General features: G+C 37.4%; 2 protein-coding genes across 3 annotated transcripts; one reads left to right on the top strand and one right to left on the bottom strand.

The window, feature by feature from the left end:
- The first annotated feature begins 572 nt into the window (after positions 1-572).
- On the top strand, positions 573-11406 carry LOC103463522 (serine/threonine-protein kinase NIM1). Its single transcript, XM_008406906.3, has 4 exons — positions 573-670; positions 2941-3243; positions 5371-5639; positions 9123-11406. The coding sequence occupies exons 1-4, from the start codon at positions 649-651 to the stop codon at positions 9873-9875; spliced, it is 1347 nt and encodes a 448-aa protein (XP_008405128.1). The 5' UTR covers positions 573-648; the 3' UTR covers positions 9876-11406.
- Positions 11407-18750: 7344 nt separating this feature from the next.
- On the bottom strand, positions 18751-21635 carry ccl25b (chemokine (C-C motif) ligand 25b). Of its 2 annotated transcripts, none has more exons than XM_008406904.2 (5): positions 21480-21635; positions 21042-21142; positions 19818-19935; positions 19516-19612; positions 18751-19421 (listed from the first exon to the last, which is right to left on the bottom strand). In XM_008406904.2, the coding sequence occupies exons 2-5, from the start codon at positions 21103-21105 to the stop codon at positions 19413-19415; spliced, it is 288 nt and encodes a 95-aa protein (XP_008405126.1). In that variant the 5' UTR covers positions 21106-21142; positions 21480-21635; the 3' UTR covers positions 18751-19412. The 2 variants fall into 2 exon arrangements, with proteins under 2 accessions (XP_008405126.1, XP_008405127.1); XM_008406905.3 differs by having other exon boundaries at positions 21488-21602.
- Between the last annotated feature and the right edge of the window lie 1414 nt (positions 21636-23049).

Below are 23049 nucleotides of genomic sequence, written 5' to 3'. Positions count from 1 at the left end.
CACTGGCAACTTTTAATACTTTTATTTATGTGGTAGCAATACTGGAGTTTAGATCCAGAGTTGTTGCAGTTAATTTTTCTGACTTATTTAAAAATGAAAACTTCCTGATACAAATGGAAGAGCAGTCTTATCTCTTCCTGTCCACGTGCGCCTCCCTTCTGCATTCAAGACATCCGTTGCAAAACACTTTCACTTCATTGCTCCTTTGGATGATGCAAATAAGTAGTTTTTATTGTTGAAAATGTAATTAAATAAAAAAAATTGAGATGTATAGTATTTAATATTTCAATTTTGTGGGAAAATGTACACAGTAATTTACCATATTGTGATTTTTTTAACATGAATCTTCAATACTTTTTAAAAATTCTAAATGAAGTTTGGTCTAGTGGTTAACAACTTAACTTATATTCCAATTCTAACATTACATCTGCAAACATCACTCTATACTCTGCATGAACATGGGCGCATGGTTGCTCTATACTCTGGACGTATGTTTTCAGCACTTTTATGAGGTCAGTTTGTGCCAGGGGAGATAATGAGCCGTCTACTAGTACATCGTATTAATAGGATTGTGAGGAGTGAATTAGTCCTCTGGAGCTCTATTCACATGTTTGGTCACAGTCAGGTGGTAAAGCCTCTGGGACAGACATGAAGGACCCACAACTCCCTGGTAAGATTTCCTACTTTACTCCTTTATCTAAAATTCAACTTTATAATTGCTTTTTTGTGAATTTAGTTTGAATACGTTAACTAGCAGGTTAAAGATCATGAACTATGATACTTAAATCATTCCTTTATGTCATGCTGTGTTTAACTGAAGAACAGAAGTTTTGCTTATTGGACTTTAACTTTGTTTTAAGATTTTTTTTTTTTTACTTTCATATAAGCATATCTGGCAATTAGAGAAAATATTTAGGTTTTATAACACTTTCAGTCATTTTATTCAGTGAAGCTCTATACTGTTCTGCATAAGCTGTCGATGTAATTCTCGTGTAATTTTATATATAGAGAAAATATGTCACAGAAATTGAGGGTTTAAATTTATCATTTAGATCACGTAAACAAGTTTATTTATTTGTATTTTTAATTAGCTAATATAATATGTAAAATATGGTGAAATACATTATCTAAAATTAAGAGAAAAAAAAAAAAATTATTGTCTTGTTAATATTTTTCCAGTCAGGGGCCCGACTTTTGTTCGGAGAGTTCCCAGAGGTCAACACTGACCTCCATAGGAAGCTCTTTAAAAAGTCATAGGGCCAGTAAGGTCTCTTAAAAATAACGTTCTACCTTTGGACGTAACCCATAAATACCGTCTAAGAGAGGCAAGTAATCCTCATTATCCTGGGAAATTTGCCAAGCATCGACTAAATTTAGCCATCAGTGACCAGGAGGTAAAGCAGCGTGATGAAAGAGCAGCTGACAGCGCAAAATGAAATATCTAAGAAATGAGTTTATGTTTTTTAGGATCAGCAAGTCTGTTATTTATCAGTGTGTTTTGGGAGGTTGAATGTGCTGACAAATAACAGAACTCCTGACCCCGTTTTACCAGCTCCTTACATAACACTGAAGCTGTTGATTCCTGCTTAGTGTAAAAAGGAACATTGTGCAACTTCGGCATGAAAGTAAAAAAACTTTCCCATTTGACAAAAATGAAAGCTAAAGTTTTCAAAGATCAGCTTTTTTTTTTTATGTACTGTTTGAGAATTAAGATTCAGCTCTTTGGACAGAGAACAGGGGTCGTCCTATCACACGTTAAATTAAACTGCTTAAAATTTACTTCGTTTGTTTCTAAATTCAGTGCTGAAGTTTCACCTTGAAATTAAGCACTGATGAAGCCTCCATTGTGAATGATGTAAAAGAGGGCAGACGTTTTATGTCACACAAGACAAAGTGACATGGCAGGGAGGTTAATCCCATTACCAATGTTCTAGACATGGAACGGCTTTACTAGTTGTCTCCGCGCGGATTTCCCATAAGAGTCAAACGCTGATGGCAGAGTAGCAAATATCTTTCTCATAAAAGTAAGTAAGTAAGAAAGTGCTGCTTGGAAAAAAAAAAGTTTTTTCCCTTTATTTGTCAGTGGTTATTTCATAGTGTTTTATGAAGATAACTATTGACATTTTCAAAAATTTTACATGACAGCAGTGGTGTCCAAGGTCAGTCATGTTTTAATTTTTGTCATTTCTTCAACACAGTTTAATCAAATGATGGTTGATTAAGCAGGCATCTGAGGAGCATTATGACATGAGTTGAAGCATTTCAATCAGCTGTGTTGGAGCAGAGGCAAATCTAAAAAATGTCAGGACACTGACTCTTGAGGACTGAAGGTGTGTAATTTAATGGAGGAACTGCAGACATTAACAACTCAGGTGGAAGAATCTCTCCAAAAGTCAATTATGAGTTCACAAATCATGATGTGCAGCAAGAAAGCACTCCAGTCAGAGAATGCTTAAATTAAACTTTTTCTAAAACTTGAAAATTGTCACATAGCACAGAAATAACACAGCACCTCACCATGAACACAGAATCCCAAAATTGCGATGGAAGCGTCATGCTGTGGGATGCTTCGTTCAGATACAGTGAAGCTGGTAGGAGTTGATGGTAAGACGGATGGAGCATACGGGGCAATTCTTTAGCTAAGGTGGTACAGCACTAATTCCTACAGAGTGGTTTAGAGCAAAGTATGTTGATGTGTTAGAACGGCCCAGTCATGGTCCAGACTGAGAATCTGAAACAGAACTTGAAAATGGATTATTAAACACATTTTGAAGTCATATGTATAATCTCCCTTGCACTTTACATTTATGGATTGCTTTGAACTGATTTACCTCATAAAATCTCAATGAAATGCACAGACGTTTTATTGGTATCAAAAGGTCAACAGGTGTGAAAACTTTTCAAAACTTTCCTTTTTTCTCCTTTGCTTAATTTTTCAAGGCATCAAAACACGGCTATGGCCAAAGCCAAAAACGAGCAAAAATGCCAAAGACGACTCCACAAAAGTGGAAAAGTCAGCATCTCCCCTGGCTTCTGCTGCCACCAGTGTCATCCCACAGCTCACTGAGGCAGAAAGAGTCAAGCAGACTCCCATCGAAAGGGTCATCTATGACATGGCACACAACGAGAGGATAGTCAGGGACCTGATGCTCGGTCGGCGGGTTGGGTTTTATGAGCTCCGTGGAGAGGTCGGCCAGGGAAACTTCTCGACAGTGAAGCTGGGCATCCATGCCTTGACTAAAGGTTTGAATAATTGCTTGTGTTTTTTAATTGCCCGAGTTGCAGTGGTGGGAAGTAACGAAGTACAAGTACTTCGTTACTGTACTTAAGTACAGTTTTCGTGTATCAGTACTTTACTTAAGTAGATTTAATAATGGGGACTTTCTACTTTTACTCCACTACATTTTACAGTAAGTATCTGTACTTTCTACTTCACTACATTTCTACAAAACTGTCTCGTTACTCGTTACATCCAAGTCTCGTTGCTCTTTTTTTCCGTTAAAATGTGAAGTTCAGGGATTTAAGGTGGCGCCGTAAAATCCGAGCAATAACGTGACTTAGTGTCTGTTGTCACCCATCGACTCCACCTTTACTCGCACGCGGAGCTCCAGACATGCGCAGTGGTTTCCTCTGAGCGGGAGAAGATGTCTGTTTAATCGATAATAGCTGCATAAATCATAATATATGGCGACATGTAAAATCGCCAGCGCTTCGCTTTCACAGACGGTGGGACGTCGTCCAACTTTTAGCGTCACTTGGAAGGAAAGCTTAAAGAAAGGTAATATCTGTGGAAGTGATGCTAGCAAAGCTAGCTGTACTGAGACACATGTTGCATCTGCGATGAAAAAAAGTTGTCACTCATGCGCTGAATTATTGTGTGGAGGTGTTGACTGAGGTGTTGCTTAGGACAACACTGTGACCAAAGTCTGCAATATAGTGATATAACATTCACGAACGATCCGATTCTTCTGGACGGATCTTTACTAAGTCCTAAGGACTGAAGCCTCACTTAGAGCCGTTCTTTGTTCTTGTGTACACTGCGGTAGCTATATATATATATATATATACACACACATTTATTTAATCGCTGAATAAGTAAAAGTTGAATGTATGAATGCAGAGTATGCTCATTGCTCATTGATTGATTTCGTCTCCTGTCATGGTGGCAAGCATCGCAGTGGGAGGGAGGATGAAAACAGTCACGATGCTCCTTCTGCTTGGTTACTTGTTGCGCGGTGTTGCGCCGTTGGACAGTGTTCATAGTTGAACATTATTTACCGTTAATTGCGATGTTTCAGTTGTGGTTTCTGACATGGGCAATATGGGCAACCGCCCAGGGCGTTATTTTTCTAGGGATAGCAGGAGACATCTGCGGATTGTAGCACAGCGATGAAAGCAAAACAGAATGAAGTGAGTTTTAATTGATACTGGCTAAATTCATTTCAGCTCTTAAGTATTTAATATCTAGGTGTTTTTATGGGAATGTGGATCTTTCAGATCAATCGGAAAACCAATTTTGATAGGTAAACTTAATGTTATTGTGTCATTTAGCGCAGGGCGCTGGTCTTGGGTTCGGTGGTCTTCACTACAACTCTGCTACATGGCTCCTTGGTTGCATGTCCTCCACCCCGCCCACACCTTCTTTACATCCCCTTTCAGTTAGATTTCTTTCTAAATAAATGTGACTAATGAAGTTCATGCTATGTTAGGACAGGAGACAAAATGTTTCCATCCCTGAAATTATGATTCATAGAATCACATATCTAAGTCTAAACTGTTACAGAGAATAAACACAATAAGAACATGTTTAATCTGTGGTAGTGTTCATTAAAATGGCACATTTCTGATGTATTAAAATTAAATACGATCAGCACACTTAATGATATTAGCGATTAAGTGATGCATTCAGCGAGTACTTTTACTTTTAATACTTAAGTATTTTTAAAAGCCAGTACTTTTTTACTTTTACTTAAGTAAAATGTTAATGTGGTACTTTGACTTTTACTTGAGTACATTTTTGACTGTGTATTTGTACTTTTACTTAAGTACATTTTTTGAGTACTTTCTCCACCACTGCCGAGTTGTAAAATGCTGGTAGCTTTTTCAAGCACAACTCAGCATCTTTCAAGTGATTTTTATGTGATTAGATTAAAACATGAAGTTCTGTATTTGTTTTTTTATGAATGTTTATATTGTCTCACTATGTTGGGTCAAAATGAAACCTATTTTAGTAGATTTAGCATAAAAACCCTCAGTGAAATGATGTCCCAAAGTAAGTGTTTTGCTCTCAAATGAACTCCCTCTGTCTTCAATGGAATTTTTTTTTTTTTTTACCACAAATCCACTAATGCCTTTCATCTCGTCTTGCAGAGAGAGTTGCCGTTAAAATTGTTGACAAGTTGCGTCAAGACAAGAAGAGCCAGCCCTTGGCCTCCTGTGAGATTAGCTGCATGGAGAAGCTGAGCCACCCCAACGTAGTGCGCCTTTATGAGGTGATAGAGACCACCAGAAGGCTGTATCTGGTGATGGAGTACGGCAGCGGTGGGGACCTGTTCTCCAGAATCACCAGCAGGGGGAAGCTGAACGACCTGGAAACGAAGCTGGTGTTTGCACAGATCATCTCTGCTGTGAAACACATGGTGAGCCTTAGTGTCACTGTTAATCATCATTTACTACCCGACCCGACACTGAGCCACATGTGGCACGGATTGTTGCTGCCCATTACTCATGAACTAAGTTATGAGAAAATAATTTTAATTATTTTAAAGACTTGATTGTTGTTTTTCTTGTTTTCACCTGCAGAACAGAAGGGTTTTTTTTTATTATTTTAATTTCAAGAAATAAATATGTGGAGACAGAGGTAGTTTAAAATAGCAATAAAAGTTGCAAGCTGCAGACAAACCAAAGCTATAGTGTTTCAACCAACTTGCCAAGATTAATAGCTCTGGGAAATATAATCTAAGAGTTTTGCTTAAACACTCTACAAACATTCCTAATCAAAACCACTAAAAAATAAGGATTAAGGAAGCCGCTCAATATTTTTCTGAGAGACCTGGGTTTAATTCAGTGATTTTTATTGGTTTAGCCTCAAACAACAGACTGCAAACCCTCTATGTTGAAATTGTACTGGCTAGATTGCCTGCAGGAAAACATGACAAGACGAAACAAACACCACATTTTTTGGCATACGACTGAAGTATAAAAGTGATAGTTTGCTTTGTGGATGCTGTTTGACGTGTTTAAGAGCTCTTGGTGTTCTACCAGCAGCACTCAATGCAATCACAGTTTGGAGAAATGGTAACGATTTATGACTTCTTCGTACCCTGAGATCGTCAGAGTTGGTACGTGTTGTGGCATGACCCAGTTACAGCCACCAAGGCTGGTCCAAAGGGCCAATGAATGAATTGAGCATAAATGATGTATCATTCTGCAGATTATCTTCCTGAGACTTTTGAAACATTAATTCTTTTTTTTATGATTATCGACAGTTTATTTAAATATGTGTCAAAAAGTTTCTGCTAGTTTAGGACTCAGTAAGGTTTTGAAATGGCCTCTTTTTCTTTACGTCTCAACAGGAGGACTCATCTCTAGCCAGGTATATATTATACAGGGTTTTGGTCTCTAAACATAAACAAAAATAAGTAGAAGCAAGTTCTTAAGGCTTAGATAGTCACAGAATCAAAAGAATTTACAATTAAAAAGCAAAATTAACATTTTGTTCACTTTACCCTGTAGTCTTTAGTCTAAATTTAAAGCAACTTTTATTGCCTTTTATACCCCAGTGTTGAAGACAAACCTAGATAATCCAACAATCACTGTTTGTGAGCCGCTGAACATCCAACGCAGTGGCAGGTAAAACCAGCTAAGCCTCCCTGGAGAGACAACCTCGAGGTCGGATCAAACAGACGTGGCAGGATTAAAACACGTCTTGTCAGGTTTTCTGAGGTTTCTGGCATTGAAACCTGCCAGGCCTCAAAGGCCTTCGTCCATTTAAATTCTCATTTGTCCTCTCCCAGCCTTTCCTTGAAGGTTAGGACAGGTCTTAGATCTCACAATTGTATACAAAAAGCTGATGATGCTTTTTGATAAATAATCGATTTTGTGTTTCTCCTATGTTAATTCAGTTGCTAATATGTCAATTATTTATCTTTTAGGTAACTAGTTCCATTGTAACCATTCAGTTTCTGATGAAATATTAATCATGTGATTTTAAGAAAACATTAACATTACTGTTTTATAAATCTCATTCCTTTCTTTAAAATGTGTGTGAAGGCTCTCTGATTAGGGAAAATCATTTTCCCTTCAAACTTATTTTAACAGATTTTACACCAAGAAGAGAAATTGTGTATATTACATAAAATTAATATAAGGAAGTGTTTTAATTTTAAGCTTTTTCCTCTAAAAAAAACAGAAATTTCAAAATTTTATAGCAGCTAAAAGAAGATCACAGTTCCATAGGGGATTTTACAAAGCAGATGAATTTATATGTGCATCATGTTGCTGGACTTTGCTTGGTTCTGACCCCCATTTGGACCAGTCGGCTCTGATGAAATATGATAGACGTTGGCCTGTCATCAAAGCAAAATAACTTGGTGAACTCCCGCTGGTAGATATAATTTATTGAGGTCAAAAAGGCTTGAAATATCCCCCTGGTGAATACAAACTGATGACTGATGGGTCCTAAACTTCCTTCAGGGAGCCACTGGCTATTCCTCTCTTTGTATAAATATTCATTTTCTATAAATAAATAAGTCATATTTTTTTGCATTCCCTGGGATGGAAAATTGAAGGCAAACCACAGTTAGTTGGAGTCTGGAAAGTTCCCACTATTTGTCTCTAAACAGATGCTTAATTGTACACAGTGGCATGATATTATTCGCTTCTAAAAATGTTGCATCTTAAGCAAAACAAGATAAGATATAAAATAATAGATGACTGCCAACCAGTTGAAAAACCTTATGAATCTTCCTACCGTAGGGATAATGGTGAAATTATCTCAGGACTTGACCTCTGACCCTCTCTAAATCATGAATACAGGCTGCTATAATCTGGTAGTTACAGATTCCCCAGTTTAAAAAGGTTAATAATGGAGAATTAATGAAACTAAAGAGGGAACATTTACCAGCTTAGAGCGATATCGTCTGCTCTTCTGTGCACTTTAGGTTGTGTAAGTGTGTCCATAAAACCGCGCTGTTGTGCAAGAAAAATCTCAAGACGTGTTTTGACAATAAAGTTCTGTTATATAGTGTTGGGTAATTTTCCCTCTTTGAGACAAAATGTCCAAAATCACATCTTATCACAGGTGGTCAAATGTCAGTGTGGCTTATCACATTTCACATGTTACATTTACCAACATATGTGAAACGTGTAATTTGAAGCCCTTTTGATTATGTAAAAACCGCTGGGATTACATGTGATGCCAAATGCAATTACTTGTAAAGTGGTATATGTGCTGAGCCTATTAAGAACTACCTAAAGCACTTTAACAGTACCAGCATCATTCACCCAGCTGCACTCCCAACCACTAAACATTCATGCTTGTCAGCTGACGATTTAGTGCCTTGCCCGAGGATACTTAGACATGCAGTGAAGAGGCTGGAATCAAACTCATATCCTGTTGTTTACAAGCTAAAGATTCCTCCGACTGATCCACCATAAATATTCCTAGTAAAAAAAGAAGCTGAGAATGCATTTCTTTTGTTATTTCAAACACTCTAGTAAGAAGTTAACCAAGGAAGATTATTGGGTGTGTGGCATATGTTAGTTAGAAATCGTTTGAAATGTAGAGAAACATTTTTGTAGCAGCTGTTGGGTTTAGGAGAAACCAACTTTCTCAGGCTGCAAGCAACATTTCTGTTCATGTGCTTCAGAGGAAAAAGTGCCAATGACTCCAAAGGTTTCAGTTTTTTTTGTTTTGCTTTGGTAACATAATATGGCAAATAGAGGTTCTGTTGCACTACCATGTAAAGTTATGATGTTGCATAAAGGCCTGAGAGCCTCTGCTTTAGCCTTTCAAGGCTCAGATAACCCTCAGCTTTGCAACGTTCTGGTTTTTTTATTAGCCGAGTCTAGTGAGATTTATTTCTTTGTACTTAAAATGTTTGTCTTTTGTGATTTTTCAGCATGACAACAACATCGTGCACCGGGATCTTAAAGCCGAGAACATCTTCTACACCACCAGCTATTGCATCAAGGTTGGGGACTTTGGTTTCAGTACAGAATGTGGCCCGAATGAACTACTCACCAGTTTCTGTGGCTCCCCACCTTACGCTGCGCCTGAACTCTTCAAGCAGAAAGGCTACGTCGGGCGCTATTCGGACATCTGGGCTCTGGGTATTCTCTTGTACTTCATGGTGACAGCAACTTTACCCTTCTATGGAGACAACCTTGGGAGGCTGAAGCGCTGCATCCTGCAGGGGTCTTACAGCATTCCTTCGTTTGTACCTGATCCGTGCCAGCTCCTCATTAAGGGCATGCTGCGCATTGTGCCTGTGGACCGCTCCTCCATCACACAGATTACAAACAGCAGTTGGCTGAAGGGGATAGAGTATCCTCGCCCATATGTCTCTTTACCCACATCTCCAGCCCACTTCGCCCAGGCCAATCTGACTCTGAGTATGGAGGAGCAGGAGGTAAAGAATTTCCTCTCAGGTTTAGGCATTTCGAAAGTTCATCTGGAAAACAATCCATGTTCAGACTGTAGAAGCCCACTGACGGGGACCTACAGGATCCTCCTGCATCGGGCTCAGAAGAGGAGGCTCGTGGAGGCCGTGGGATACTCAGCGCATCACCCTGATGAGTATGGGAATCCTAGCAAATGGTCGGAAGCATCTGTTGGCAAACACGTTCCCTCTGCTGTCTGTGTGATACTGTAATATAAATCAACAGTAGTGGGCCTGGTGACGGATGCCTTGTCCACACTAACCTGGATTATCTGCAAACCGGAGATTTTCTTTTCCTCTGTGTCTGAGATTTGTGTGATCTGTGTTCAACATGGAGGTCAGTTTTAAGTGGTGTAATAGAGGCCCACTTTGCACATGCCTACTCTGGCTTTTTGTGCTATTAGCCACAACAATAGAGCATTTTTTTTCTGATTCTGTTACCCTCAAACTGAACTGAAGAAGTTATTGACTGAGAATAAAAGGCAAACTGTGTCAAAAAAACAAAAAACATGAGCTGCAGTTGTTATTGGAGAATCTGCATTTTAGCACTGCTTTCCCATGCTCAGGTTCTTCTTCTTTTAAATTTAAATGAGTGTAGTTGATGTTGTCATTATTCCAGTGACTGAAATGTTTTTAATGGGAAGTACAGTGGCCTGGTATTCATGGGAGTTAGGAACCACAACTGCCTACAATAGCTAAAATCAGTGAATACTTGAGACTCCCTCTAAAAATGCTTAAAACTACCTATTTCAATAGTTGACACATATCAGATACAACGTAATGTACGTTAACCCACAGTAGAAACTATTGTAGCACTAAAGCAGAAACTAATATCTACTGTCTTTGTTATTTCCCCTCTTGTGGGTACAGTCAATCAAATGATGCTCCTGGATAACAACCAACAATGCATCAAATATATGCATCATCTTCCAATGCCTCATTTTCTTTTGAATATTATAGATGTGCTCTACAAAATCAAAACTCCAAATAGACTGTTTTTTTTCTGCAAATACTTTGCAGCTACGTTCCACAGAAAATCCTCCAATTGGTGAATCCACAAATAGAACGGGGCCCACCTTGAAGGAACAAATGTTATTTAAAAAAATAATAAAAAATCCATGTAAACATATCAGGGTTTTGTTACATGTGGATCAAATTGACCAATGCATGGAGGATGAGGTCTCCCAAGTGATAAGCTGCAGCTTTCTGTTCTGATTACAACAAGCTTACTGACGCAGAACATTATCTCTGAATGGCTATCAGCATCTTCCAATCCCTCTTAATCAGGACATAAACCCCCAGAGTTATGCAAGGCCACAGGTAATGTTAATAGGGAAGACACAGACAACATGCTTTTTTCCAATTAAATGAAAGTTGGATGTTAACAACACATCCAGGAAACGAGGCAGTTCATACGAGTCGATAATTCATGGATTCAGTTTAGTGCCTGTGCATGCATGGCAGTAAATACAGAACCTTCCTCACAGCTACAGACGCATCTGGGACACATACGTTGTTCTGTGATTGTCCATTTGATACATTTTTTTCCCATTTGTTTTTTGTTTTAGGTAAAAATTGATGAATGCTTTTTGAAAACTGAATTGCATTCAATGCCACATGTCTCCACATGATTATAATCATGACAGAAGTGAGGGGCATTCATCAAAGTGGTTCGCTCTAGGATGTAAAATGATTCAATTTTAGCTTGTAAGCCTGAAGGATCAATAAAAACTCGATACTTGTGGAGAGACTTCTCGGAAACTTTGGACTGAACGCTGAAACAGGAAACATTTATGCATTCTTCGTCCTATTTTCTCCCAAATTTTATCTCTAGATATCAAAACTCATGTTCTTTCCTTCACATCTCTTGCACCTCACATTTGGGATTTGCCTTCAGGGATTTAACCCAAGCGTGACTCCCTCCCATATTCATCAGCTCCCAGTTTACTGCCAGTTCTGACAGGGTCCGCAGGCACCTGTTCTGTCACAGAGCCAGTTGAAGCGACTTCGGGTTTCGCAATGGAGTGTTAATCCTTCAGCCTGCTGCCTGTTCACACATGAACATGTAAACATCTCAATGGTAGGAGCCAATACTGAGATATTATCACAGTCTGTTTAAGTGCCAAGATGTGTTTGAATAGCTGTTTATTTATAAAAACCCGTTCTTGCTCAATGTTGTTTCGACTTCAGAAAAATTTTATCTGCAGTGTTGTCTGCACAGTCATTCTTAGTCAGGATGTTATGATTTCACGCGGTGTCACTGAAAAGCAAACTTTAGAGATAGCCGCATCCATCTTCAGCCTTTCTTTGCAAAAAAAAGTTATAATGTCAAAGTTATAATGTCTAGATAATTTAACTAGTAAGAAAATTAGATCGGTTAGCTTGACTACAAGTTTGAGGGATATACCTATATAAACTACCTACAAGGAAATGTAAATCTCTTTGATCATGTCAACTAATGCATGACTTAAAATAAAATGGCACGCTGAAAACCTAAACTCCTCTGGCTTTCTTTCATCAACAACTCTTTGCCCTTTCTGTCCTTTCACTTTTTGAATTATAAAGTTGTGCCAGAATGTAAACTGAATAAGAAAGCTTGTTTTTGGCTATAACTGCATTTGGCAGAAACGGACCATCCTTAAGTTTGTGATGACTGATTAATGTGCTCGGATCATAAAACAAAACATGGCTGATGTGATTGTGAAATACTGTTCAGTTTCCCTTGTAAGGACAAGTTGCTCAAAGCGAGAATCCAACGGGGCTGTAAGCCTGTGGGAGACAAAATGGATAGATGAACTTGCCCAACTCTCTAAAATCAGGTCAATCATGTCCTTGAGAACGAGATTACTTAAAATGGTCTGTTGGGTAGAATGGCCTTTCTAAAATCCTAAGCTTAGCTAAACACAATAAAAAAATAAAGCTTTCATATCTGACGTTTGAAGAGGATTTTCGTTGCTTCGTTTATTTTTCTTTTCCTCAATAGGCCACCTAAGTAGGTCAACGTTATGCTTGTACCAAAAGTACAGTGCAGAAAAGATTTGCCCCCTTTCTGATGTTTTCTGTTTTTGGTTTCACATACATGTTTTACATCGAACAAATTTGAAAAAGTAAATACTCTGAGAAAATGAAGCTTTTGAATGACTGCTTTATTTCCTTCAGGGAAAATAAAATGGCTTAATGTGAAAAAGTAATTGCCCTCTGAAACTTTCTTAACGGTTGTGCCAGCCTGGGCAGCAACAGCTGCCATCAAGTGTTTATGATAATTGGCAATAAATCTTTAACATCACTGTTGAGGAATTTTGGCCCACAACTCTTTGCAGAAGTAGTTTAATTCTGAGGCCAGTCTAAGATCATACCACAGCATTTCAATCAGATTTAAATCCAGACTTTGACTTGGCCACTCCATAAACTATCATTTAGTTTTTCTGAGACATTTTGCACATGCTGTGCTTTTGGATCGTTGTCCTGAGTTGAGTTTGTTCATCTTAGATTAAACCTTAAAAATTACTTTATAACTGCCTCCATTCTGACAATAGAAATAGATTATTTTGTTTTTCACCCTTTCTTGAATTTCTTTAGCTGGGGCATGATGATTTTTTTTAAGCTTTTCTTGCCTGCTTCATGTTGTAAAGCAGGTCCGATTTCCTTTTTTTTTCTGGTGGTATGAATCATTTCAGTATGTAAGGATATAAATGGAAATATATCCATTAATATATGTAAATATATATGGAATGATATAAAAAGGAATCTGAAAGGGAACACGTGCTCCACAGGGCACTTTACGAAGTGAAAATGTTGCACCTCTGGTTGCAGATTCTCCCGTACTTTCTTCAGAGAAGAGAATTTAAGGGGGTTTATCCTACTAGTGTCGCTACTCGTCCCTGTCCCGTCCCTGAGATCAGGAAGAGCCAAAGCTGATTCGTGTTTAAACAAAAGTTCAGTAAGGAGGATTGGTTAGGGAGCAGAGCTACTGATGCATTGTCTAGTGCTGATACTTTGAAAATTATGGCAGGAGGAACATGAGGCTTTTATATGTTGATGAGAGATCTGAGGAGCCATCGACGTCCTGCTGCTGAAGAATGGAGAGTGTATCATCAGATTGCACTTACCTTCTGCTATAGGGAAGAGATTATGAGATTAGCTCATGAAATTCCTACTTCAGGCCTCTTGGGCATTAATAAGACCAACGCCAGGATTATGTGGCATTTCCGGTAGGACCTTATGGCATTTTGTAAGAAGCATCATGAATGTCAGATGGATGGAAAGTCCAAACAAAGCATTCAACCTGCTCTTTTTAATACAATTTAAGAAGTTGGAGAACCATTCAGTCATGTGTTAATAGACTGTGTGCCACCCTAACCAGAAACTAATCAATATCTGTTAACAGCTTTAGTTGTTTGATTAACATTTGCCCCTAAACAGCTTTAAATTACTTTAAGTTTTTCACTTAGTTTGAGTTTGGATCAGGGCTCCAGCTTTAAGGCTAGGGTCTTTCAGACAGTGATGAAGAAGTTGGAGGTCAATCAATTCAAGTTATCTGTCAACCATTCAGTTGCAGCGGCCACTGGTGCAATACCATCAGAGTTTTAAGTCTGTTATCAGAGCTTACTGAGCAGATCAGGACCAGAATATTACATTTCGGGTCCATTTGACTTTTGAGTGAGAAGTCCCTTAAAGTTGGTCAAAGGGAATTTTCTGCCAGAGGAGCTCGATATGTGTTGGTACTACATACCTGAGTTTGAAGAGTGCTGAAAAGCGCTTTACGTCTTGGCTAAAAGTCAATTACAACAGGCTCAGAGAAGGATCATATGACCAAAAAGCTATTTCTAGAAAACTGAATCAATCATAGCTGGGAACAAAGTGTTGGAGTATTTCCCCACTGCAGGTGTGAAAAGGTGTGTGGCTGCAGGAGTGCCATTTTCATCAATGATTGAGGGCTGAACCCATTAAAACAACTCTGCACTGGTCAGCTAATCAGTGTCCAGCTCAGTGTTTACATCAGTCGTCTCAAACTGGTTTCCTCAAGGACCGGTGTCATGCAACTTTCAGGTGCCCCTCTGCTTCGGCACACCTGGCTCCAACATTATCTCATCAGCAGAGCTCTGTAGAGCTGGACTGCATGTGAATGAGGCAGTTTCAGCATTTATTTCAAGTCCAGGCTGCTGGTGGACCCGTGAGGTGCCTGTGCTATTTTCAGCCAGAATTGCGTCACTTTGTCAGGCAGGTATCTGCCTTGCTGCTGTGAGTTTCGGTTCTGTCGGTGACATTGATCCCGTGTGTAGATGATTTTCTGCCAAGTTGCTCAAGGGCTCGGTTGATTACCAGTAAGCCTGGCTCGCAGTTCAGATGAATGCTGTTTACGTTCTGTCATTCATATTGTTGGGGGAGGTTATAAGTTATATTTCTGTCCTCTGACGGGCGTTACCCAGCCGCGGGTCTCCTTCGATGGAAACCCTAGACCAGGAGCCTCAAGGGCCAGCATCCTGCAACATTTAGTTGCATTTTTCTACCATGGCGAACAAAGAAGCAGGATCAAGGAACAAAAAAATCTAAATGTAAGATTAAGTTAAGCAACTACATTTCTGTCAAATATTGATTGCATTCAGAAACTATTACACATCAGTTTTTAAGCTTATACCAATATAAATGAATATTTTTTCAAATGAGTCATCAACATTTTCCCTGTCGGAACCAGAACATTTTTGCCTCAGGCAAAAGCTGCTTCTTATTACAATTTTAGTATTATTGGAGTTTAGATTTTTTATTTTTTTTCACACTGATGATCTGAGCCAAACAGATAATTCTGGTAAGTTCTTTATAATCTTTGGGATCACTTCCGCTTCAGGGTCTGTTTCTCAATTCTTCATCAAAATCTGTTCCGACTTGAATTTGTTTGACTTTTCATTCTCATTACGTTTTCACTAAAGTATGTAACCCTATCTGAACCAAGTGACTCATTAAGAGAGGAAGTAGTAGTATAAGCTAACTCTCACGGTCAACATAAGATTTGTTGGAATTTCAGCCTGACAAATACAAGTGATTTAAAACACACGGCTCTAACTGTGTTTGCTGAACTCTTTGATTCTTCACAAGAATTGACGTATTTTCATGACTGATCATATATTGCTGAAAATACATTCATACCTACATATAGGTTAACATTTCAAGTATTTTTCAAGAAGTCAACAATGGTCTAATAGTTCGCACAAACTAAAAACACTGCACTAATTTATGATGCCAGGTTTTCTTTGCCCAAAATCATTGTACTATAATTGCTATAAAATGCATTCCATGCATTGCAGCTGATTTTATGAAGGAGTGTTGATTTTTTTTATTTATTACTAATTCTTACATCTTATGTTTCTGTCTTTCTCCCTGCAAGATTTTTGTATTTTCATTTGTTGTATGCTTTATCTTGCTAACAAACTAAATTGAACTGATCTAAACCAAACCAAGATTCCTTAAACTAAATAAAGTTAAGTTAGTCTAAATTAAACTAAATTGAATTTAAATAAACTAGAGTTGATCAAATTAAATTTAGACAAGCTAAATTAAGCAAAATTAAAGCCAGTCAAAGCAAGAGCAACTCAGCTAAAGTAAGCTCAGTTTTACCCAGATATTTAAATACACAGAATAAACACATTTTTTCATTGTTTGAAGTTAAATCAAATCAAGCTTCTCTTGTTTTGGGTTAGTTAGAATTACCAAATCTATTTATTTGTTAAATACCAGAAAACTTAGGAAGAACATTTCTTAGAATTTTTTTTGTAACTTTCTAAAAATTCAAAGTCAAAAGTTTACATAATCTAAATCTAAATAATAAACATCACTTTTGGCAAAGGTCAGAAAAAAATCTAAGCTAAGTTGATTTAACGTGAAGTTTTGTATGCTAACCTGAGATAAACTAAAGCAAGATGGGATCATCTTAAGTTAATTAAGCTCAGCAATTAAAATAAATTTTACTAAACCTAATCTCAGATGAGAAAAATTTACCTAAACAAAAATTAGATTACATAAACTTAGATGATCTAAAAGAGGTAAAGACTAACTACAATAAACTTAATATGTGAAAGAGTTGGTTTCCTCTTGAAAAAATCACTTAGCAATGGGTCAGGCTAATAGATTTAAAAAGACAAAACAAAGACATGGTCTACAGCATTTATGTATAAAAGGGCATTATTTTCACATTTCCTGTTAATAATGTTTTGATTAAGTATTAGATAAATCTTTTGGCACAAATGTGACGACGGTTAAAAAGTAAACATTAAGATAAAATTTTGACGTTCAATTTGTTTTAGTGAGCAATGCAGGCACCCAGAGTCCACAATGCATTTCAGCTTTTTGTTCAACAGAACCTACGTAATTAGGGGACGGCACCTGAAATAACATCGCTGTTTACACAGTGCAAACCTCAGCCATGGTGTTAATGACGTCTGAAGGCTGTTCGCAACATGTCCATCAGAATCTGATGACTGGCATCTTATTCGAGGCTTGAAACGTACTCAAAACTTTCCCCAAAGGTCGGATCCTAACCAGACAAAAATAACAAGATCTTGTGATGTCCCAGAAGATTATCTTAGATATTTTTTTAATCTAGTTTTTCTCTGTGAACTGATTGAAACACCAAAAGCTCTGTGGACACGTAAAACCTGAGCAAATGTTTGGATTTGCAGACATTTTGTTTAAAAGTGAGGAGGAAAAAGTGTTATCAAGCGTAGATCATGAGAAAGTGTCAAAAATGGTGCTTATCATGAGATCTGCTTTGTGACACTGAGTTTTCCAGCCACGCTAGAGGGATTTTAAACTGTTTATTTAGAACAAGAAGCTGGAACGTTTTCTCCAGCCGAGAGGGAACAGCTAATCCCTCGGAATATTAAAAAAGATCTGACTCAACATGTGGAAGAAGTTTTTATTTTCATCAGGATAAAGGGGAATAAAAACATACTTTTTACTTTGAACTGAATCCATCAGACAGAAGAATTGACAGGAAACATAATAATATTTCAGATGTGGTGACGGGTGGATGGGATTTCTTGAAGCAAATACATCGGGATTTGTTAATCCCAACACTTTAAAAATATTCTGCACATCAAATACTGCTGCCTGGGAGACATTTATAGAAACATTTTTCTTCTTATCTGTGTTAATTATTACATTTTTAGGTTAACTTATCTTTCTTTTAATTTAGTTACTTCCCTAATATTTTATTAAATATTAATCAAAAATGTTATATCTTAACCTAACCTGATATGGACTATTTATTTGTCTAATTCTGATTGATGTATAGTACACAAACACACCATGTAGAACTAGAAATAGCTGAAATATTCTTTTACCTCTATTTTTTGTTTTAGTGTTTACTTTGGCATCATCAAGTTATTGTAAGTAGCCTTTTATCTGACGAGTAAAGAAATTAGTTCAAGATTACATGAATTATCTGCTCCTGGTGGTTTGTTCAATCAGTGAAAGATGCTTGGTTTTTTTTTTTAACAATGAGAAAAGAATCTTAATAAATCTCAATCTAAGATTTACTCACTTTATTATTTTAATTTTTTTGTAAAAATGTTCAATAAGAAGGGAAGTGTACATCATTAAGACAGCTGTTTGAGAAATTATGAGACTGTTTATTTATATTAATATAGTTTAAAATAAGTCATCAATACTACACTGGAATAAAACTTAACAAAAGAAAAAAAAAAAATCAAATCTACCACAACTTAAATTATGTACAAAATATCGCTACATCAACTAATTTCAAAGACACATTAACAGCTACAACACATTAAATAACTTTAATAATTGTGTATTTACTAAATACAAATAAATCAATATGTTAAATGATAAATAATGTGCTAATAGTGATGAATTAAAAAAAATGTTAATGATATTTTATAACGAATATTCACCTAAATCCTCATCACTTGTATTGCTAAAATCTCTTAATGAGAAACCTTCACTTTCTGGAAACATCCAAGGTTTTAACACATGAAAAGTTTGGAAGTCATTTTAATTCATCCACATCCCACTTTACTACCTGTGTCAGAATGCGGTTCGTTTTTAACCGTACCATCAACTTTGGGAAACAGGCTTTAGTAAAGAGACGGTTTTATTGAGCTGAGAGATCATGCAGTCATTTAATGCTGATGCCAAACAACACAAACAAGAGATCCCTGCGGGGAAAAGCTGGGCTTTCCTTCTTTCTTTCACTTCCATCAACTACTGGCTTGAAAGCAGGTCAGGGTCGAACTGATTTAGAACATCTTGATGCGTGTCGTTTGTTTTTTAGGAACACACAGTTTTTGCTTTTAATCCATTTTTTTATTGCAGGAAAAACAATGTACATTTAGTGTGGATACAAAAATAGTTTGCTGTATATATATGCATATATATATATATATAAAAAGAAAAATCAGCTTATCACAAAGGTGTTTCTTTTTTTTTTTTACACAGATTTACTCACATTTTAAAGCTGCCAAAGAGTGGCTCATTCTTAGCAGGTTCTACACATCATAGAGAAGTGGACAATATCATAGTAATGGCTCGTATAAATGAAATTGTTGATACTGGCTATAACTTTTATGATAAACTATGATTGTGGTATAAAGGACTGCTTACATGTTTTACATTCACTCTCAGCAACAGGAAATATAAAGATAGGTGAAACACAATCCATGTGATCGAAGTTGACAAACGATGCCTGACAGGGAGGTGAAGTGACCCCTCTTCTCTCTCCTGTCTGGTATTTCTCCTTTAAGAACTCTGCAAAGACAAATGTTTTACGAATGGTGAATGGATGAAATTGTCTGGTAGGTGTTGTTAGGACAAAACTGCAGGACTGTGTTGTTTTTCTTACCCTTTTCAGGTTTTTTCTATCCACAACGCTGATTTGCTGCCTCACCCAGGGCTCCATAGGATTGGCACAAAGGGTTCTCTTCCTTTTCATCGTAAACCTGCACACAGCAGAAACATTTTATTTACTTCTACCATTACACCTTTTTTCTTTTCAGATTGCCCTGCTTTGATCTGCCGCTGGACCCGTTCACCTGCTCATTAAACATGTTATTGCATTTTCCCCCCAGAAGCTGCCAGTTCTAACTACGCTACCAAGCCAAAGGCCAATCAGGCAGTAGAGAGCAGGACACATTTGGTACTCACACAATCGCTCTGATGTTGCAATCGCCATCTGTTTCCTGTATCCTGTAGCTCTCGATGTTCTTCTTTGCACGTTTTCCAATCTCTTTAACATAGCCAAGGCAGCAGTTGTCATAGGAGCCTGGAAGAGGCGAACAGCAAAAAAACGATGCAAAATGTTAAGCATTTTTAAAGCCATGCCCACTTTTTTAGCAGCTGACTGGATCTTTACTTTTTTACTTCATCTTTTGGTATAACATGAAGTGTCTCGCTATGAACTCATTCCTCTTTTTTCTTTTTTGGCATCGAGTTGTGAAAACATTGGGGCTCTGAGCCAACATCATCCGGGAAGGCTCCTCCCCCAAGATCCCCATCATGAACTTATGAAGGGGCAATTAATTAAAAAGTAACAGAATCTGAATGCATGTTTAAACTCAGACTTTCAATCTTTTAGTCTGCTTATTTCTACCGCCCTGCTCTGCTGTGCATCTATGTCCTGTGAGCATTAAGACTTTCAAATTAATCAATCAATGTTTCAGCAATTGGAACCAAACATTGTTTGCACACTGCAGCTAATGTAACATTATTCATGTTTTTATAATAAAATTTACTTAATAAACTAGTAGTTTTGTCGTACGTGTCTGCTACTTCTGAGAGGTGATAGTTCAAATATTTCAGGGAGATCTGAAGTCTTACGGTTTAATTTGATAATACCTATTAAAATCACCTCCATTGAACAAATTTAGTACCTCAAAGTGTTTTCTGACAAGTACGAAAGGATTAAACGACGGCTCGCTGCATCACTCCCCATGAGAAAGTCGTTTTGAAAAGCAAGTGCTTCAGTTATTCGGAGCAAACAGTTTTTCTCCTGCATTAATCACATCTGTCATCACCGCCAAGTGATCCATATTTGACAAGTCCCGACAGATACAACCTTAACGTGCTGCGGTTAAAAGCCTTTAAAGAAAATGATGCCATCGCTTTGAAAAACAATTGTTTTTTTTATTTTTTTTATTTCACCCTCTGGTTTCTTCTTCAAAGACATGTGGTTTGAAGATCAGTTCAATAAGATTTCAACTTTTGTTTCACCAAAACCTCTAATTTCTCCAAGTTTTTTTTCCAAGTTCTGCAAACACAAACCATATATATGGTCTAAACAAAAAAAAAGCCTAACACTGACTCATTAAGACATTTAAAATTGAATGCAGAAGAATTGCATCCCACTTACGGCTAATATTGTCCACTCACCTTGCGCCACACTCAGGTACATGCAGGTGAAAAGCAGAAGGATGGCAAAAACTTGAAACTTCATGGTTGCTGCGGTTTTCGCTGTTGCTGCTTGCTGTTCGCTGGACAAAGAGAGAATATCAACAAATCAAACAACTCCCCTTTCATACACACAAATTATTTCCAACACAAGCCCCCCATATCTGTCCTCCTGCACAAAGCATGCTCTGACCTCTGATTAAGTATATTTAATATATCTGGGATCCCGCTGTGTCCAGCTGTTCTTTCTCCAGCACACTTAGTATTGTTTACAGAAATCTAACAAGATCTGAAAAATTTACTGCTCCAACTCCCTCGCACCACTTATCTATGGCACAGAATTGAACTCAGTCTCTTTTAAAACATGTTTGCAAAACCGAAGATTGGGAAATCAAGAGAAGAAGCAGAGTAAAAACTCACGTGCTCACATTCAGGACTCCACACAATGTCTTGAAAGAAAAAACTTTTTCTCTGACCCAGTTTGCGTTGAGCCAGTATTCTTATAGTCTGCCTTCCTCCTTGCTCAGTCTTTACCACACCTCCTCCGTAGATGCCATGAGTTGATCTGCAATTTGATCTTTGTGGAGTGTGAGCCTACAAAATGAGTCATGACATGAAAATGAAGCACATCACCACACACAGATACATATCAATACCACCCTCTTGTATAAATGGAATATCGATTTCCTCTGCTTTTTTCCAACATGTTTTAATTGGATATCTATGTTATGGAACTATGGAGTGCTAGAGTTTGATAACACTACATATCAAATTTTTAACAAAAAGTTTCCAAATCATAAATCGACCTGACTCTATGAAAAAAATAGTAAAAACATTGATTTGCTGTAAATAATTACTTTTTTGGTTCAGTTTTGTTAGCCACAAAACTTCTGACAACAAGAAGCAGACTTGAAGATCTCAAATTGTGAAACATCATGCCCTGATCTAAAGAAGTTCCAGGACAGATCATGGGCAAGTTATTGACATCTGGATAGAGTTAAAGCATAAAATTTTGATGCTCCAGTGCATCACATTGACAGAAATTGTTATCAAATGAAGGCAATACAGAACAGTGAGGAATTCTCCTAAATAGGAATACCTAATTAAAATTATTTCCACCAAATCGAACAAAAAACAGACACAAAGGCTTCTGACATTTATCATAAAAACAAAACACGTAGTTATGATCCCTTAAACTTTTAATAAAAACAATGTGTGGACAAAAGTCCACCTGGGCCCTCCAAAATATGAGAAATAAATTACCTTGCTGAACTGATATTAAAAAAATCTTTTGTCTGAACACCGGCTAACGCTCAACAAAGTCCTACTTACATCAACAATCTTGAAATGTTGAAAGTTGCATTGTGAACAGTAAATTACAGTGCTAATACTTTCTGTCATGACAAACCTTGAATGTGAAACTGTCTTTTATTAGACGGAACGATTACATACTTTAAGAAATAGTAATGTGGAAACGACAGCCATCTGCTTCTGATTGGTTGATCGATCCTTGTGATGTCTCCAACTCCAGTTGTGCAATATAAAAATGTTAACTATTAAAGTCTCACTTGATACATTCACTTATTTCTTCTTTGGAAAACTTTATTTTAAAACACATTTCTCAGTAAAAGATTTCTGTCTTCAGGTTGAACAGATCAACCCACAGAGAAGGTCAAGTCTTGCAGCACTGAAATCTGATAATTTAACCACAGTTACAGCAACAGGAGTATTGTAATGGATACTGTGTAGATCTGTTTTCTTTTAAATCCTCAAGCTATTTATTAATACTTATCGTACTCCTAAATGCATCACATTGGTCATGGTCTGCTTGCTGACCACAGACAGCCAACACCACATCTGTTCTCCTGTGTATCTCTGTGGGAGGTTGTGGGCTGTTTCGGGTTTTTGTTCATCTTAAACTAAAGCCAAGCCTGAAAAAGAATTGCACAGGAGTCATTGCCAAATGGAATCAATCAAATTTTTAGAAATC

This window comes from Poecilia reticulata, chromosome 4, assembly GCF_904066995.2.
Source record: "Poecilia reticulata chromosome 4, P_reticulata-male-v2, whole genome shotgun sequence".
NCBI lineage: Eukaryota > Metazoa > Chordata > Actinopteri > Cyprinodontiformes > Poeciliidae > Poecilia > Poecilia reticulata.
This window is presented reverse-complemented; position numbering and strand designations above follow the sequence as displayed.

Excerpts from the sequence above, each read along its gene's own strand:
- LOC103463522 (XM_008406906.3), top strand. The coding sequence starts at position 649 with ATGAAGGACCCACAACTCCCTG. Across the intron at positions 671-2,940 it reads GAAGGACCCACAACTCCCTG|GCATCAAAACACGGCTATGG; the intron begins GTAAGATTTCCT and ends TAATTTTTCAAG. Across the intron at positions 3,244-5,370 it reads CATCCATGCCTTGACTAAAG|AGAGAGTTGCCGTTAAAATT; the intron begins GTTTGAATAATT and ends CTCGTCTTGCAG.
- ccl25b (XM_008406904.2), bottom strand. The coding sequence starts at position 21,105 with ATGAAGTTTCAAGTTTTTGCCATCCTTCTGCTTTTCACCTGCATGTAC. Across the intron at positions 19,936-21,041 it reads GTACCTGAGTGTGGCGCAAG|GCTCCTATGACAACTGCTGC; the intron begins GTGAGTGGACAA and ends CGCCTCTTCCAG. Across the intron at positions 19,613-19,817 it reads TGCAACATCAGAGCGATTGT|GTTTACGATGAAAAGGAAGA; the intron begins GTGAGTACCAAA and ends TGCTGTGTGCAG.